General features: G+C 42.9%; 1 protein-coding gene across 16 annotated transcripts in view; it reads right to left on the bottom strand.

Annotated features, from left to right (window-relative positions):
• The window catches only part of DNM1 (dynamin 1), a 110676-nt gene that overhangs the window by 80192 nt on the left and 16817 nt on the right, over window positions 1–13667 (bottom strand). For all 16 annotated transcript variants that reach the window (XR_015695477.1, XR_015695482.1, XR_015695481.1 and 13 more), the window contains exons 4-9: window positions 13214–13417; window positions 10977–11075; window positions 5590–5750; window positions 3953–4095; window positions 1868–2003; window positions 60–127 (exon numbers count right to left, since the gene is read on the bottom strand). Coding sequence is in view for 9 of the 16 variants with exons in the window: in XM_087704592.1 (XP_087560718.1) it covers window positions 60–127; window positions 1868–2003; window positions 3953–4095; window positions 5590–5750; window positions 10977–11075; window positions 13214–13417 (811 nt within the window). In the remaining 7 variants the exon portion in view is untranslated. The remainder of the gene's footprint in view (window positions 1–59; window positions 128–1867; window positions 2004–3952; window positions 4096–5589; window positions 5751–10976; window positions 11076–13213; window positions 13418–13667) is intronic.

Below are 13667 nucleotides of genomic sequence, written 5' to 3'. Positions count from 1 at the left end.
GAAGAATTATGAATTCTAGAGTTACGCTCAGAAGAAGCGAGGAGGCCATAAATACGTGCCTGATGCCATGGATGTTCTTAATCGCGTAGCTGATCTCTCTTCGGAGCTCCTTCTCGTCGAATTCCATCTGCACCAGGAGAAAGAGACACGGATGAGGAACACCAAGAGAAGAACCCCCAAATTGTTTTATGGACCCCAAGGATACACAAGGAAAGCGATGGTAAATCAACCTTCTTTAATCTGGAGCGGTGATGGGACAACATCTTCCAACATGCCTAGAAACATCACCTAATTTTTTCCCCTCTGTTGGGTAGTCCTACAAGAGCAGCCTTGTCAGATGCTCCTCTCTAATCACCATGGGAGATGGCTATTTATTTATTTGTGTTTATCACATTGATGTAGCCGTCCATCTCGCCATACATGATGCTGGGACAGTGTACAATAAATTCTGCTGTAACGAAGCTGTGGACTTACTGAAAAGCATTATGGGGATGGTGGAGAAACCAGCTAGACAAGTAGAATATAACTATAGGGCTGTCCCGGGACTGTCTTTCTTTATATCAGACAAATTCCTGCTGCCCATAACTTTATTAAAACTCTAGGTCAGCCTTAAGTGATCTGATGCTTTGCTGCAAGGGTGGATGAGATCTTACAACTGCTTAGAAGTTGGGGAGTAAATCGTTTCGAGAGTATCTGGAAGTGTTCTACGCTGATTTGAAATAGAATAGAACAGAACAGAATAGAATACAGAAAGTGGAATGGAATTGAATGGAAGAATAGAATAGAATAGAATAGAATAGAATATAGAAAGTGGAATGGAAGAATAGAATGGAACAGAATATAGAAAGTGGAATGGAATGGAAGAATAGAATGAAATAGAATAGAATATAGAAAGTGGAAGGGAAGAATAGAATAGAATATAGAAAGTGGAATGGAATGATAGAATAGAATAGAATATAGAAAGTGGAATGGAATAGAAGAATAGAATAAACTAGAATAGAATAGAATAGAATATAGAAAGTGGAATAGAATATAGAAAGTGGAATAGAATATAGAAAGTGGAATAGAATATAGAAAGTGGAATAGAATATAGAAAGTGGAATAGAATAGAATAGAACAGAACAGAATAAAAATAGTAAGTGGAATGGAATGGAATAGAACAGAACAGGATAGAATAGAATATAGAATGTGGAATGGAATGGAAGAATAGAATGGAATGGAATGAAAAAGAATAGGGTGGGGTAGAGTGGGATAGGGTATGTCAGGGTAATGTAGGGTAGAGGGAGAGGAGAGGAGTAGAGAGCTGGAAGGTACCCTGGAGGTCTTCTAGTCCAACCCCCCTTCAGATAAGTGACTGTCTAGTCTCTTCTCAAAAACCTCCAGTGATGGAGCACCCACAACTTCTGGAGGCAACTTCTGTTCCACTGGTTAATTCCTAACTCCCTGTTAGGAAGTTTCTCCTTAATTCCAGGTTGCTTATCTCCTTAATTAGTTTCTATCCATTGTTTCTTGTCCCGTCCTCTGATGCTTTGACGAATAATTTGACCCCCTCTTCTTCTTTGTGGTAGCCCCTCAAATACTGGAATAAATTAATATTTAAATGTTAATGATATCAATCAAAACTGAATCCAGTTATGGAGCACTGTCTTGAGTTAGAACCTAGAAGTTCTGGACTTATAAGTCTACATTTATGTTTTAGGTCTTAAGACAGACCTAAAGAGACAACCTGATTGATTGTAAGCCGCCTGAGTCCCCTCAGGGAAAAGGGCGGCCTATAAATGTCAATATCAAACCTGGGTGATAGGATTAAGAGGGACATCAAGATATGAAGACGAGCCTAAAACAACCAACAGAGGTTTAGTTTTACCTTCACAAGCTCAAATGGGAATCGTTCGTGAAAGATGCGATTGATCCGAGCACCACCGGACAGTTCGTAAGTATCAATCTGATCTCCAGAACCTTCAATGCGTTTCTCAAAATCCACAGCAAACTGCTGGACCATCCTGGAGAAGGAGAGAAGGATGGTTATGGTGGAAATATCTGTCCTAGCTTCCACTTGCTTTCCAAGAACAGTGACAGACCTTCACAGATTAACCAATTAAACAGGGTTGGAAGGGACCTTGTCTGTCATCTAGTCCCAACCCTCTCATCGAAACAGGAGAGCCTACACCATTTCTGACAAATGGCAGTCCAGTCTCTTCTTGAAAGCTTCCAGGGATGAAGCTCCCATAACCTCCGAAGGCAACTTCTGTTCCTTGGGTTGATTGTTCTCACTGTCAGAAAATTATTCCTTATTTCCAGGTTGAATCTCTACTTGATCCGTTTCCATCCATTATTCCTTCTCTGGTCTTCAGGTTCTTTGGAGAATAGGTTGACCCCCTCCTCTCTGTGGCAGCCCCTCAAATATTGGAAGACCTGTCTCCCCTGGTCCTTCTCTTCCTAGACTAGCCATGCCCAGTTCCTGCAAGTGTTCTTTATATGTTTGAGCCTCCAGTCCCCTCATCATCCTGGTTGCTCTTCTCTGCACTTCTTTCTAAAGTCTCAACCTCTCTTTTATAGTGTGGTGACTATTGGTCTATTGGTCTTCCAATATTGGAAGAATATTGGAAGGCTGCTATCATGTCACTTTCAGTCCTTCTTTTCACTAGAGTAGACATACCCAGTTCCTGCAACCGGTCTTCGTATGTTTTAGCCTCCAGTCCCTCATCATCATCTCCTGTTATGCCCCCATAATCCCTTCCGGGCTGAGTCTGGGCCACTGAATGGAACTGTTCAGTGGCCGGATGCCCTTCCTGTTGCCCATGCAGAGTTTTGGAAGACTGGCTCTCCTGTCTCCCCTGGTCCTTCTCTTCTCTAGACTAGCCATGCCCAGTTCCTGCAACCGTTCTTCATTTTATCCTCCAGTCCCTTAATTATCTTGGTTGCTCTTCTCTGCACTCTTTCCAGAGTCTCAACCTCTTTTTTTATAGTGTGGTGACCAAAACTGGATGCCGTATTCTAGGTGTGGCCTTACTAAGGCTTTATAGAAGTGATATTAGTACCTCCCTTGATTTTGATTGCATCCCTCTGTTCATGCAACTTAGGATTGTGTTGGCTTTTTTGGTTGAACACGGCTGGCTCCTATTTAGCTGGTTGTCCACTAAGACTCCAAGATCCCTCTCAGAGTCACTGCTATCAATCCTGGTTTCACACAGTTTATATGTGTCCTTGGGGGGTTTTCTTGCCTAAATGTAGGACTTGACTTTTCTCTACATTTCATTTCATTTCGTTAGATAGGGCCCAGAGTTCAAGTCTGTCAAGATCCAGATGGATCTTGAGCCTATCTTCCAGGATGTTAGTTATTACTGCCGTCTTGGTAAAGGTAAAAGGTTCCCCTCGCACATCTATGCTAGTCGTTCCCGACTCTAGGGGGCGATGCTCATCTCCGTTTCAAAGCCAAAGAGCCAGCGCTGTCCGAAGACCTCTCCGTGGTCATGTGGCCGGCGTGACTCAACGCTGAAGGTGCACGGAACGCTGTTCCCTTCCCACCAAAAGTTCCTATTTTTCTACTTGCATTTTTAACGTGCTTTCGAACTGCTAGGTTGGCAGAAGCTGGGACAAGTGAGGGGAGCTCACTCCATTACTGGCGCTGGGGACTCGAACTGCCAAACGGCCGACTTTTCTGATCGACAAACTCAGCGTCTTAGCCACTGAGCCCCCTTTGAGCCAGCTTAATATCATCTGCAAATTTCTCCGCACTTCGAGAGTCTCGATATCTTTTTTTTTTTAATAGTGTGATGACCAAAACGAGATTCTGCATTCTAGGTGTGACCTTACCTTCAAACCCTAACATTCTGCTTATAGTCCATAGTTTGGGCGGCTGGAACTTTTCTGGAGCATCCTTGACTCTTTGTCCAAAGCAAGTACCTACTTAGTCCCATCTTCCCACCTATCAGTACAACGAAGGACTTACTGGAGCAAAGCTTTGGTCTTGCGGGTAGGATCGTCCGGACGGAAATTCTTGTATTCTTCTACTTCCTTCTCAATAGACAGCAGCTGATTCTGCAGCTTGTTCCTCAGGCCGGGCAGCGTGTCGCGGATGTGGTTGGTCAGTTGCTGCACACAACAGAAGCCAAAGTGGGGGATTCAGAACATGAGGGAAACCCTATGTTTTATCTGCGCCTCCTTCCTTCCGTAGCCTTCACCCTTGGGAGAAGTCCTGATTGCCTTAAGAGACCTTTTCCGCAGTGGTGGTCAGGCAAACGTCACAGTAAGTGAACTCCTAAATGAGTCTATTTTTATCTAACAGGAGCCGTGGTGGCGCAGTGGTCAGAGTGCAGTACTGCAGGCTACTTCCAGCTGACTGCCGACTGCCTGCAATTTGGCAGTTCGCATCCCACCAGGTTCAAGGTTGACTTAGCCTTCTGCCCTTCCGAAGTCGGTAAAATGAGGACCCAGATTGTTGGGGGCAAGAGGCTGATTCTGTAAAGCGCTTAGAGAGGGCTGTGAAACACTGTGAAGTGTTATATAAGTCTAAGTGCTATTGCTATTGCAGTCTGTCTATCTTATATCTTTTATTTATTTATTTATTTATTTGTTTGTTTATTTATTTATTAGACTTATATACCGCTTCATAGAGCTATCAGCCCTCTCTAAGCGGTTTACAGATTTTTAGCAAATTGAGTCAGCAAATTGCCCCCACAGTCTGGGTCCTCATTTCACCCACCTCGGAAGGATGGAAGGCTGTGTCAACCTTGAGCCGGTGAGATTTGAACCACTGAACTACAGATAACAGTCAACTGAAGTGGCTGCAGTACTGCACCCTAACCACTGCGCCACCTCGGCTCCTATTCTTATATCTTATATCTTATATCTTATATCTTATATCTTATATCTTATATCTTATATCTTATATCTTATATCTTATATCTTATATCTTATATCTTATATCTTATATCTTATATCTTATATCTTATATCTTATATCTTATATCTTATATCTTATATCTTATATCTTATATCTTATATCTTATATCTTATATCTTATATCTTATATCTTATATCTTATATCTTATATCATCTTATATCTTATATCTATCTTATATCTTATATCTTATATCATCTTATATCATCTTATATCATCTTATATCATCTTATATCATCTTATATCATCTTATATCATCTTATATCATCTTATATCATCTTATATCATCTTATATCTTATATCTATATTTAATCAATCAATCAGTCAGTCTGTCTGTCTGTCTGCCTGCCTGCCTGCCTGCCTGCCTGCCTGCCTGCCTACCTACCTACCTATCTACCTACCCATCCACCCATCCACCCACCCACCCACCCACCCATCCATCCATCCACCAGAGGGCCTCCGGAGCCTGGGAAGGCCATTTTCACCGTCCCGGAGGCTCAAGGGGAGCAAAAATGACTCCTCCCTCCCGCCATTGTGCAGGGGGCCGACTAGGCCATGGCCACCATGAACACGCCCAACCGGGGGCAGAGAACCCCTCGCTAAATTTTTTGAAGCCCACCCCTGCTTTGAACGGTTGTGAATGGAGGGCTTTGGATCCAACGGGCAGCTCCGCAGGAAAGCGTTTACCTGATTCAACGTTTTCTGCAGGTAGGGAGTGCCCATACGATCCGCCATATGTCGGTAGGCTGGGTGGGAGAGGAAGAACTTGCGCTCGGCGGCTAAAGCGGCCTGGATGTCCTTCTTCCCATCAATGTCCTTCTGGCTACGGTTCACCACCCCGATGTAACCTACGGAAGGACAACGGACATCAAAGGACAAAACGCTAGCTTCCAAAAGGACAAAACAGAGAAGGGTCTAAGTTCTCATCGTTGTTATCGTCGTCATCAAATTATCGTCCCAAAGGTGCTTTTTTTCGAGAGGCAACTGGGCTTTCTTGGTTTTTCTTGGAAGACGTTTCGTTTCTCATCCAAGTAGCTTCTTCCGCTCTGACTGGATGGTAGAGAATGGAAGGATTGATGCTCCTGGCAGACAGCTGGTCCTTTGCGTCCTTTTTTGAGGGTCATTGAGGCCACTTGGAGTTTATCTGTGTCCTCAGGGTCACCTGAGTGGTGCGAATGGATGTGGAACTGTGGAATGATCTAACAGTCTACAACATAGTCCTTCCAACAGTTCAAGAAGGCCCCACACCCATTTGATTTCATTTGATTTGATTGATTTGATTTGATTAGGTTTGTATGCTGCCCTATTCCCGAGAGACTCAGGGCGGCTAACAATAAAAAGGGAGGGAATACAAAAAATAAAATAAAAAACAGCAATTTAAAATTCTAACCTCGAATGGGGCTGGATAGTTCAACAGCCCCAGGCCTGCCGGAACAGCCGGGTCTTAACTGCTTTGTGGAAGGCCGGAAGGGTAGTAAGGGTCCGGATCTCAACGGGGAGATTGTTCCAGAGGGCCGGAGCAGCCACAGAGAAGGCCCTCCCCCAAGGAGTCGCCAGCCGACATTGGCCGGCAGATGGAATTCGGAGGAGGCCTAGTCTGTGGGATCTGATAGGTCTGGCAGGAGGCGGTCTCTCAAGTACCCAGGTCCGATACCATGTAGGGCTTTAAAAGTAATGACTAGCACCTTGAAGCGTGTCCGGAGACCAATGGGCAGCCAGTGCAGCTCGCGGAGGATAGGTGTAACATGGGTGTACCGAGGTGCACCCACAATCGCTCGCGCGGCTGCGTTCTGGACAAGCTGAAGTCTTCGAACACTCTTCAAGGGCAGCCCCATGTTTGAGCTACTCACATACTCCTGAGGACACAGAGAAACCTCCAAGTGGCCTCAACGACTCTCTAAAAGGATGCAAATGATCAGCTGTCTGCAAGGAGCATCAATCCTTCCATTCCCCACCATCATCCTGCTAGAGCTGAAGAAGCTTCTTGGATGAGAAGTGAAATGTCTTCAGAGAAAAAACAGTTGCCTCTTTAAAAAGCACCTTTGGGACAACCACAACCTTGGATGACGGAGAATCTCCGTAGTTATGAAATGATTGTTCGTCACGGTCAGCCAGATGTTCAGACTGGATTTGGCATTTCTGAGCACCTATCATATCTTTCCCGAAGACCTGGGATAGACAGATGTGGGTGTTTGATGGGATTTAAAGTCCCCTCACAGGGTGTAAGCTGTTCCAAAAAAAAAAAAGGTGCCTTCTGCAATTGACCGACGGGGACTCGGTCAATGCCAAGAGTGCTCTGTTGATCAAATTTATTTGCAGACCAACTCGTTCAAATTTGAATCTCTCCAGCTTCTTTTTAAAGATGTCATGTTCTCCACACTCCAGTAAAAAGTACAACCTCTTTGGGACAGCTCCAAGTTTGCGTACAGTCAATAAATCAGGTACTAAGGCTTGAAACTCAACATTAAGAAAACTAAGATCAGGGCATCCGGCCCTCTCAATTCCTTGGAAATAGATGGAGAAGAAATGGAGGTAGTGACAGATTTTATTCTCCTGGGCTCCAAGATCACCACAGATGGGGGCGACAGCCAAGTAATTAAAAGAGGCTTGCTCCTGGGGAGGAAAGCGATGGCAAATCTAGACAGCCGACTAAAAAGCAGAGACATCACCCTGCCAATCAAAAGTGTGTCTAGTCAAGGCTGTGGTTTTCCCAGTTGCAATGGACGGCTGTGAAGGTTGGACCATAAGGAAGGCTGAGCGCCAAGGAATGGAGGCCTTTGAACTCTGGTGCTGGAGAAGACTCCTGCGAGTCCCTTGGACTGCAAGGCCATCCAACCGGTCAGTCCTAGAGGAGATCAACCCTGACTGCTCTTTAGAAGGCCAGATCCTGGAGAGGAAACTCAAAGACTTTGGCCACCTAATGAGAAGGAAGGACTCCCTGGAGAAGAGCCTCATGCTGGGAACGATGGAGGGCAAAAGAAGAAAGAGAAGGAGGTGGCTGGATGGAGTCACCGGAGCTTAAATGGACTCCAGAGGATGGGAGAGGACAGGAAGGCTTGGAGGAACGTGCTCCATGGGGGGTCACAATGGGTCGGACACAACTTTGCAACTAAAAACAACAAGAAGAAGAAAGGTTGTATGAACTCTAGCAGTAGGAAGGCTGGCCAGAAAAGGGGAGTATTTCAAACTGGAATTTGAGGCCACACACAATTGTGTGTATTTCCCCTCTTTAACAATGGACAGGATGCCTCAGAAATCATTTCCTTCCTGTTAGCCTCTATCAAAGAATGAAGATAGAAGCCATCCAGGAAATTCTGCTACAGTCCCTCAACGTTAATTCTATCAGGGAAAATGAGAACATGGGGTTTTTCCTTCCTCAAAACAACAGGATGCTAATCAAAGAATTCCCAGATTCCTAGAAATAGACGGCAGAGAAGAATAGCTACAGAGGAATGATTGAGCCTGTCATCTGCACCTCCATCACTGTCTGGTTTGGCTCTGCAATCCAACAAAATAGACACGGACTTCAGAGGAGAATCACAACTGCAGAAAAAAAACAATTACTACCAACTTGCCTTCCATTGAGGACCTGCGCACTGCACGAGTCAAAAAGAGGGCTGTGAAAATATCTACACACCCCTCGCATCCTGGACATAAATTATTTCAACTCCTACCCTCAAAATGATGCTATGGAGCATTGCACACCAAGACAACTAGACACAAGGACAGTTTTCTCCCGAATGCCATCACTCTGCTTAACAACTAATGCCTACAATACTGTCAAATACTTTATTAAGACTGTATTACTATTATTCTTCTCTTCCTTCCTAGTATCTTATCTCTCCCACTTATGACTATAACCAAGTTGCTTGTATCTTTATCATTTATATTGTTTCATTTGTTTCCTAGTATGATTTGATTGCTTATTTAGTAACCTATGACTATCACTAAGTGTCATATCTTGTGATTCTTGATGAATGTTCTATTTTATTTTTCTTTATGTACCCTGAGAGCATCTGCACCAAAGACAAATTCCTTGTGCATCCAATCACACTTGGCCAATAAATAATTCTATATTGATGTCTAAATATGTAAGAAGAAATGACTTAACGCTCTTTTATAAGATACAGGGAGAGAGACAGACATAAGTGGAAAGGAATTTGACAAGCTTGCTGGAGTGAATTCTCTGTGGAATCTGGACAGCCTGATTTTTACAAGCGATGGATAGATTATTTTTCTTTTTTGTTGTTCTGATTTGTTTTTCCTTCTCGCTTCTTCTTCTTCTTTTTTTTTAGGTGGGTGACATGATTAGAAATTAGACAGGGAAAGAATTTGGAACACAAATTATAAACTAACACGATCAGCAGCACTTAAAGAAAATATATACAAAATGTTTTATCATTGGCATTTATCACCAACAAGATGGGCTAAAATGTACCCAAACATGAAGCCGACCTGCTGGAAGTGTAAAAAAGTACAAGGGACTTATTATCACATATGGTGGACCTGTCCAAAAATATTGGACAAAAATTTGGAAATGGGTGCAAGAAATTACAGGAGAACAGATAAAATACAAACCCGAAATCTTTCTAATGGGAATAATCAAAGTGAAATATACAAAGAAAACTAAGTACATATTAACACATCTGCTAACTACAGCTAGAATAGCATTTGCCCAATGCTGGAAACAAAATAATACCCCCTCGGACTAATTAGTGATAAAAAAAAACTTTGGATTGTGCAGAGATGGACAAATTAACTCTGAAATTAAAAGATAAAGAAGAGTCAGAATATTATGAAATTTGGAACAATTGGTACAAATGGCTGCAAAACAAGAATAAAATTAATTAAGCCAAAAAACTATATATAAATATATATAGAACTGTGTATAAAGGTGTGTAAATATAGAAGCGAAATATTATATACATGTACAGGCATGATGACATAACAATGTTGATGTAATGACTGTTTATGTGTTGTAGAAGGGAAAAAATAATAAAAAAAATCGCTAAAAAAAAAGAAATTAAACAGGATAGAAAGAAAAATTAGAAAGGGTAATAGGACTAAAGCTAGAATAAGGGATAGAAATAAGAGAAGGGAAATGCGAATCAATACATGGAACATATTACCATTTATAGTGGACCTGTGAGGAGGCTAAATATTTTGGAAAAAGATCAAAAATTGGCTGGAGGCAATAACGGGGGTTAAAATAGAATGGAAACCTGAAGTTTTTTTAATTAGGAATAATGTCTGCGAAATACAAAAAAAATAATAATCCAGTATTAATACGACATATAATTACGGCAGCAAGGATTGCCTTTTCCCAGAAACAGAAAAACAAATTAATTCCAAGCGAAGATGAAATAATAAGAAAGGTTATGGATTGTGCTGAAATGGACAAACTAACTAAAGAAATCCAGGGAAAAGAAGAATCAGAATTCTACCAAATATGGGCTAAATGGTGTAGGTGGATGGAGGAAAGAAATAAGAATCAATGAAGGAATATAACAAAACAAAAAAATAATAGTTATGAGTAAAATAAGAGGTTAGGAATAGTGAAATCCAAATGAAATATAATAGAAGGGGAAATAATATAAGGTGAGCGGTATTGATTGATAATTGCTATTAGAAAGAACAGGAAGTTGCTGTTCGTATTGTATTGTGTAAATGTGGTGTACATCTAAGTTTTGTGTGTGTGTGTGTATTTTACATGTTTGTTAATAAAAAATTAAATTAAAAAAAAGAAATAAGAGAAGGGGGAATATTAGTGTCTACATTTTTATATAGTATAATAAAGTAAAAGTAACAACCAGAGAAAACATGGAATAATTGAATAATGACAGATTTCAACCTAATATAAATCTGTATTATTATTAGAAAAACGTTAAGTGGATTGAATGTAATAATTGTGATTAGCTTTAGCTGCTTTACTTGTATTAGAATGTACGATACTCTACACTGTCCGCGAATTGATTTGATATAGTTGTAAAAAAATTAAATAAATAAAAAAGTTTGAGGGGAGGGGAGGAGAAAGAAAGCAAGGCTCGTGAAGACCACAAGAGAAGGACCTTTACCTCTTCTTAGTGGAAGCAGCTTGTTCTCCAGAACATCTCGCGCATCGGTTCCTTCATCCATGAGGTCCAACTTGGTGATGACACCAATGGTACGTTGGCCTGTTAGGTCACAAGCAAGTCAGACAACCTTTGAACCTCTAAGAAGAGAGTTACGGGTGGTGCATTGGGCGGGGTCATTCCACCATAAAGCCTAGACTTTCCCAGTAAGAAGGAAGAAAAGGTCTACCATCGGGATTTTCACAACCTCCCAACTAGCACTGATGATGTTCCCTAGATGGGTCATGAAACATCTGCAAGAAAACCACCAAGCTCAGAGAGCACCAAGGACCCCACTGTTCTCCTCCTTCTCCCCTTCCAATCTCACTCCCTCTAGCACTGATGACGTTACTTCGTTGGGTCATGAAATGTTTGCAAGAAAACCACCAAGTTCAGAGAGCATCAAGGACCCTACAGTCTTCCTTTTCTCCTTCCTCCTCCTCTTTACTCCACAAACCCCACTCCCTTCTAGCACTGATGATATTCCCTAGTTGGGTCATGAAACGTCTGCAAGAAAACTACCAAGCTCAGAAAGCACCAAGGACCCCAAACTTCAAACCTGAGGTACCAATATTCTCCTTCATTGGAATCGCCAGTTAATATGAAATATGTTTTGTTAATGGATACTTTGATTGACTGTTGGAAACCACAGAAATATCCGATTTCTCCTGGTGTTTATAATTGGTTTTTTTTCAATCGGATTGTCATGTAGAAGTGTTGCCATCCAACTTTTAAGCTGGCACTTTCTTGCTCTCTGAGCTTGGTTGTTTTCTTGCAGGCGTTTCGTCACCCAACTAGGTAACATCATCAGTGCTAGTTGGAGATTGGGTTAATCCTGACCTTGGCTTTCTTCTTAAACATTGGGTCTCCGCAGAGCTGCCACATACATCAGGGGGGACTCTACACATGTGGCCTCACTTCTTATGTATCTTCATACACCAGAATGTGGTGGCGCAGTGGTTAGAATGCAGTATGGCAGGATAATTCTTCCCACTGCCAGCAGTTCGATCCTGACCGGCTCAAGGTTGACTCAGCCTTCCATCCTTCCGAGGTGGGTAAAATGAGGACCCAGATTGTTGGGGGCAAGAGGCTGACTCTGTAAACCGCTTAGAAAGAGCTGCAAAGCTCTATAAAGCAGTATACAAATCTAAGTGCTATTGTTATTGCTCACTTCCCTTCCTTCTTTCTCTCCCTCTCATTTCTTTCTTTCTTTCTTTCTTTCTTTCTTTCTTTCTTTCTTTCTTTCTTTCTTTCTTTCTTTCTTTCTTTCTTTCTTTCTTTCTTTCCTTCCTTCCTTCCTTCCTTCCTTCCTTCCTTCCTTGCCATGGTGGCACAGTGGTTAGAATGCAGTATTGCATGCTAACTCTGCCCACTACCAGCAGTTCAATCCTGACCGGCTCAAGGTTGATTCAGCCTTCCATCCTTCCAAATTGGGTAAAATGAGGACCCAGATTGTTGGGGGCAAGAGGCTGACTCTGTAAATTGCTTAGAGAGGGCTGTGAAGCTTTATAAAGCAGTATACAAATCTAAGTGCTATTGTTATTGCTCACTTCCCTTCCTTCTTTCTCTCCCTCTCATTTCTTTCTTTCCTTCCTTCCTTGACATGGTGGCACAGTGGTTAGAATGCAGTCTTGCATGCTAACTCTGCCCACTGCCAGCAGTTCAATCCTGACCGGCTCAAGGTTGACTCAGCCTTCCGTTCTTTCGAAGTGAATAAAATGAGGAGCCAGATTGTTGGGGGCAAGAGACTGACTCTGTAAACTGCTTAGAGAGGGCTGTAGAAGCACTGTGAAGCGGTATAAAAGTCTAAGGGTTATTGCTAAGGAAGGAAGGAAGAAGGAAAGAAGGACCATGCTGTCACAGTGGTTAGAATGCAGTCTTGCCGGCTAACTCTGCCCACTGCCAGCAGTTCGATCCTGACCAGCTCAATGTTGACTCAGTCACTTAGAGAGTGCCATAAAACGTGAAACGGTACATAAGCCCAAGTGCTATGGCGATTGCCATTTCCCATGCTGAGTTCCAGTTCAAAGCTACGGCTTTATCTGAGATGGATACATCTGATAAATGAATCAACTGGAAGCCAACCTCTTGTCTTCCTGTCCCGGGATCCCTCTGCAAATCACTCATAATTCAGGAGGCACCAAGGAATTGGTTTGCAGAAACCAATTGCAGAAGGTCAGAAACCCAAGGCTGGACCTTACCTTGAGGGTCAACTTCTTTGGCGATCTTAAGGGCATCGGAGTTGGCCAGGTCGCTGTTGGCTGGAGAGACCGCGAGGACCAGGCAGTTGTCTTTGGTGACAAACTGCATCAACATTTCACGGATCTGGAATTCGATGTCTACTGGCTGGTCTCCAACTGGGACCTTGGTCATCCCGGGAAGGTCCACCAGGGTCAGACTTAGGACTAAAGAAAGAAGAGGAGGAGTATTGTGGTCTGTCGGCTGCCGGCTCCCCTCCAGCAGCCAAATTGGAGGAGGAAGCATGGGAATCAGGGTCAGCATCGGGGCAACCGGAGAACTCCGAGGGGGAAGAGGGAATGGGGCTGGCAGAGACAGAGGCGGAGCCTGGGCTGTCCATCAGCCCTCAGATGGAGAGTCAACAGCCTGCAGGTCTGGAGGTGGCTGATGAGGAAGAGGAACAGCTGGGTCCAGTGC

Source organism: Thamnophis sirtalis, unplaced genomic scaffold (genome assembly GCF_051295495.1).
Source record: "Thamnophis sirtalis isolate CommonGarterSnake01/CBP01778 unplaced genomic scaffold, rThaSir2_p1.2 scaffold_2, whole genome shotgun sequence".
Taxonomy (NCBI): Eukaryota; Metazoa; Chordata; class Lepidosauria; order Squamata; family Natricidae; genus Thamnophis; species Thamnophis sirtalis.
The sequence above is the reverse complement of the archived record's forward strand: the minus strand, read 5'-3'. Positions and strand labels throughout refer to the sequence as shown.